The sequence below is a fragment of the Amphimedon queenslandica genome, unplaced genomic scaffold, assembly GCF_000090795.2.
Source record: "Amphimedon queenslandica unplaced genomic scaffold, v1.1 AMPQUscaffold_13066, whole genome shotgun sequence".
NCBI lineage: Eukaryota > Metazoa > Porifera > Demospongiae > Haplosclerida > Niphatidae > Amphimedon > Amphimedon queenslandica.
In genome coordinates this window covers 72,076-75,884 of record NW_003546698.1, presented here as the reverse complement: position 1 = coordinate 75,884, position 3,809 = coordinate 72,076, and the positions used below count along the sequence as shown (strand labels likewise).

The following is a 3,809-nucleotide window of genomic DNA, read 5'->3' as shown; positions in this document are numbered from 1 at the left end:
AAGATAGTAGAAGAATGGGAGAACTTGGGACTATTCTTAGGGATTGAGAATGATGAATTAAAAGCAATCAAGTACAACTGTCAGAGTCAGGTTGAGGTCTGTAAGAAAGATGTGATCTGTCAATGGATCAAGTCTGGATCAGCTACTCGTGAAGGATTGATAGCAGCACTAGAAGATGTTGAAAGAAATGACATTGTAGCTGAAGTAATGAGTTTAACAAAACAGTGATTATTACTGACTTACATGCATTGTGAAAACACATTTGTTTTTAATTTTGTTGATGTTCAATCTTAATTTTTTATTGATTTCAAACGAGTGTTTCTTACACAAAATTTTGCTGTTACAAGTGAACCTGTAATTTTATCAAGTTAAGTGGAGCTAGTGAATGTGAGCCAAATTGGTGGTAGTTTGTAGTACTAAAATGCAATATGTAAGGACACCAGAATTGCCAATATTGGAACTGATAATGTACTTGATCCTTTCCTGACCAGCTCTACACAACCTTATATGCATGCATGTTTCCATTTGTTTGCATAGGCTAACTATTTTTAACAAAAGGCGATTCAAAAAATTAATAATAATAATAATAAAGATAACTGTCCACTACTAAAGTCTTCAGCTCATTAAAGCCTAGTCTCCTTCCTTTCAAGAAACATCTACAATAATAAATAAAGTTATTATAAAATTAATAAATTTACTTTGTACTATAGTGTGTGAGTATACTTCTTTTAGTTGAGTGAGTCTTATGATAGTCAGTCTCTTCCTCACTGGTTCTTCTGCAGTGCTTCTTGTGTTTAGTTTTTTGATGATGATAACCTTTATTAACAGAGAAAAACAAATGGCTATGTACACTGTATATGTACATTGTACACTGTTAAAACTGAGGTGTTGGCATACACTCGTGGGTGTCACAAATTTGGGTGTTGTTTACTATTGGGGTGTTGAATCAATCTAGCTTGGTGTTGTTCTATTGAAAGAGGGGTGTTACTACAACAGTACAACTTGTGTCAAATTTAAAGGATAGCCATGACACCCTTACAGGTGTTGCAATAACACTGTATTTAATACAGTGTATATATATATAGGTTATATATCCTTACTGTTCTGTGGTATGGTGAGACTACACTGTAGGTAGGAAGAGTGGAGATGTAAGGAGGTTACTCACATCCAAGGGCTACTGACAAGAGGCGAGAAAGAGAGAGAGAGAGGAGAGTAGAGTGATCCCTACAGTATGACACCTTGAAGGACCTGGGACTGGTGCCTCAACTACAGTATATAAAGGAAAACATATATCAATTATTGGGTCAATTGAAGTACAATTACTATTGTGGGAAATTTTTGATATTAATGACTATCACTGTCATTAAACTATTACATGTACATGATGTTTAAGTCACAACATGTACATTTAAAGGAATTCAAGCAGTTTTAAAAGTACAATTTTGATCAAATGAACTCAAATCCTAGTACATGTACACTGGAAAACATAATAAAAATGGAAAACTTTTTCTGAGTCATTTTGATAATATTTGGCTACAAACCATGTACATGTATCTCCATTTACAATGTAAATGTACATGTACACAAGGATATTGTTTATCTTCACTCAAATTTATCAAATTCTCAGAAGCTATAGGTTTCATTCCCCAAAACAATAATTGAATTACATTTAAGGTCACAGGTGCATGTATAGAAAACAGACACAATTTGCCAACATAAACAGGTACTATACATGTACATGTGTATACCGTATTTCCTTAAATAAAAGCCCGGGCGTCTATTTCCTAAAATGGTATTTGGATCTCAAAAAAATATATAAAAAATTTTAAAAACTTCAGCCCAGAGCGGGATTTGAACCTGTTACCTCATGCTTTTCACTTTTGGAATTTCAGGCATTATCCACTAGACTACTGAGTCACTCCTGGGCTAGTATTGCGTATTTATATTTTAATTGTATTGCTACCCGGCATTTATTCGAATGCGGCTTCTATTTAAGGATTTATGGTACATTCATTCATTAAAATACCAAACATTACTTAATAAAAATAAGTAATTTGATCATTTGTATTATTTTCATTTACGAGTCTCGTCGGTGAAAGTTGTTATCTTTTTGAGTACATCAAGTTCAACCTGCTGACACCCACAGAGCAAAAGCCTAAAATCCTCAGGAACCAAACCTTCCAATAGTAGTAGAGAGGACATCATATAAACCAGACTTCATTGAATAAAAGGGAAGAGAGAGAGAGAACAAAAGACAGGAAGAAGAAAGAGGAGAAAGAATGACCCAGTAAACATGGCTATTACCCACAGTAAACCTATCCTACCCTGGAGTGGTTCTTCAATTATTTTATCATCCTAAGTTCAGCATAGCGTCTTACATATTCCAATACATCATCAGCCACCATTGAATTATCAGAGAGAGAGGAGAGGAGACTGTGAGTGCCCCCTCCTTCATTCTCACCCAAAGTAACCTCCCAACTCAGACCAGTGAACATACACTACAAAAATTTTAATAAAGGTATATGTATTGTATGGAGTGTACATGTACAAGTACATGTACAGATAAATTGTATAGAAGACTATGTACATGATAACAGAATAATGATAGTGGAGTGGTTACCCATTTCTGAGACATGTGACCCAATGACCAGCTTACCCAATCCTTCATAAAGAGCAGATCAAAGAATGACAATTCCTCCCATGAAATCTTGAGAGAAGATAGGAACAACAAAAATGAGGGAAGAAAAGAAAGAGGGAGAGAGAGAGATACAAGATACAGTGGTAAGTTTCTCAGGAGTGACAGTAACCAATCATTACATTAATTGATTAACAGCATCAAACAATCATTATGAATGAAAGGTCAGAGTGTACCCCATTACATCATCTCATTACATTATGTCCAATAAACACACACAATTTCCACACACACACTTAACATACCACACATTAAATCATACCCTCATGGACTCTCAATAACAAAATTACATGTTCCTATTAAAACCTTTGGCCAATAAAAAAGCTCTTATTAGCATAGGCGGCGGCAGGATTTGTAGGGTAGCTGGGCAAGAAAAATGGCGCGTGAAGCGCGCCGTGATTTTGGCCACGCCCACTTTTCCATGCGTATTTTGGGCGTATACTCAACGCATGCATACATTATGATATACCATAAAAATACACCTAGAAGGCCCCCTATCTTATCTGTAAAGCTCTATTCAACCTGTAAAGTGCTAGTCCTGGTCCTCCTGGAAGGCTTGTTGACAAAGGAAAGCAAAAAAGACTCTCTCTTGCTAGCCATGGTAATTATTCATGACTAAAATGATGTCATTAATTAAATTCTTATTTCAGGTCAAAATTTTTGGTCGGGCATTGCCCGACTATGCCCGACCCTGCAGCCGCCTATGCTTATCAGGAGGTACATGTAGCTCTTTTCAAGCAATAAAGTGAACTTTGGATTTGAATTGAATAATGCTAGCCACTACTGCTAATGATGGCTAGGATCAAGTTTAACCAGATACACTACAGTGTGGCTAATAATAAATAGGACCCACTAAGTGTTAATGTGTATCATCCTTACATATCAGACAGTGAACACATGATCACCACATGCTGTCATGCACAGATTGACTCAGCAGCAAAATTGTAGTATTATACATAATGAAATTAATTATTATAAGCACATAAATATTGTGAATTAGATATTAAACACACACACACACACACTCATTAATGGTATACCTTCTTGTTAAGTAGATACTTGTAAATGTGTCTACAGAAAGGAAGAGACATCATTTCAGAATGTAACAATGCCA

General features: G+C 35.6%; 1 protein-coding gene and 1 long non-coding RNA gene across 5 annotated transcripts; both read right to left on the bottom strand.

Annotated features, from left to right (window-relative positions):
- Positions 1-574: 574 nt before the first annotated feature.
- Positions 575-1,279, bottom strand: LOC100642071 (uncharacterized). 2 transcript variants are annotated; one of them, XR_002186485.1, is made up of 3 exons: positions 1,101-1,279; positions 706-816; positions 575-656 (listed from the first exon to the last, which is right to left on the bottom strand). It is a non-coding gene; the product is annotated as an uncharacterized LOC100642071 (long non-coding RNA). The 2 variants fall into 2 exon arrangements; XR_002186486.1 differs by having other exon boundaries at positions 639-656; positions 724-816.
- A 975-nt stretch (positions 1,280-2,254) lies between these two features.
- LOC109585421 (E3 ubiquitin-protein ligase UBR5-like) lies at positions 2,255-3,809 on the bottom strand. 3 transcript variants are annotated; one of them, XR_002186484.1, is made up of 3 exons: positions 3,736-3,809; positions 2,588-2,707; positions 2,255-2,498 (listed from the first exon to the last, which is right to left on the bottom strand). XR_002186484.1 is itself a non-coding variant. In XM_020001498.1 (3 exons), the coding sequence occupies exons 1-3, from the start codon at positions 3,787-3,789 to the stop codon at positions 2,343-2,345; spliced, it is 297 nt and encodes a 98-aa protein (XP_019857057.1). In that variant the 5' UTR covers positions 3,790-3,803; the 3' UTR covers positions 2,255-2,342. The 3 variants fall into 3 exon arrangements, 2 of the variants coding, with proteins under 2 accessions (XP_019857057.1, XP_019857058.1); XM_020001498.1 differs by having other exon boundaries at positions 2,621-2,707; positions 3,736-3,803; XM_020001499.1 differs by having other exon boundaries at positions 2,657-2,707; positions 3,736-3,803.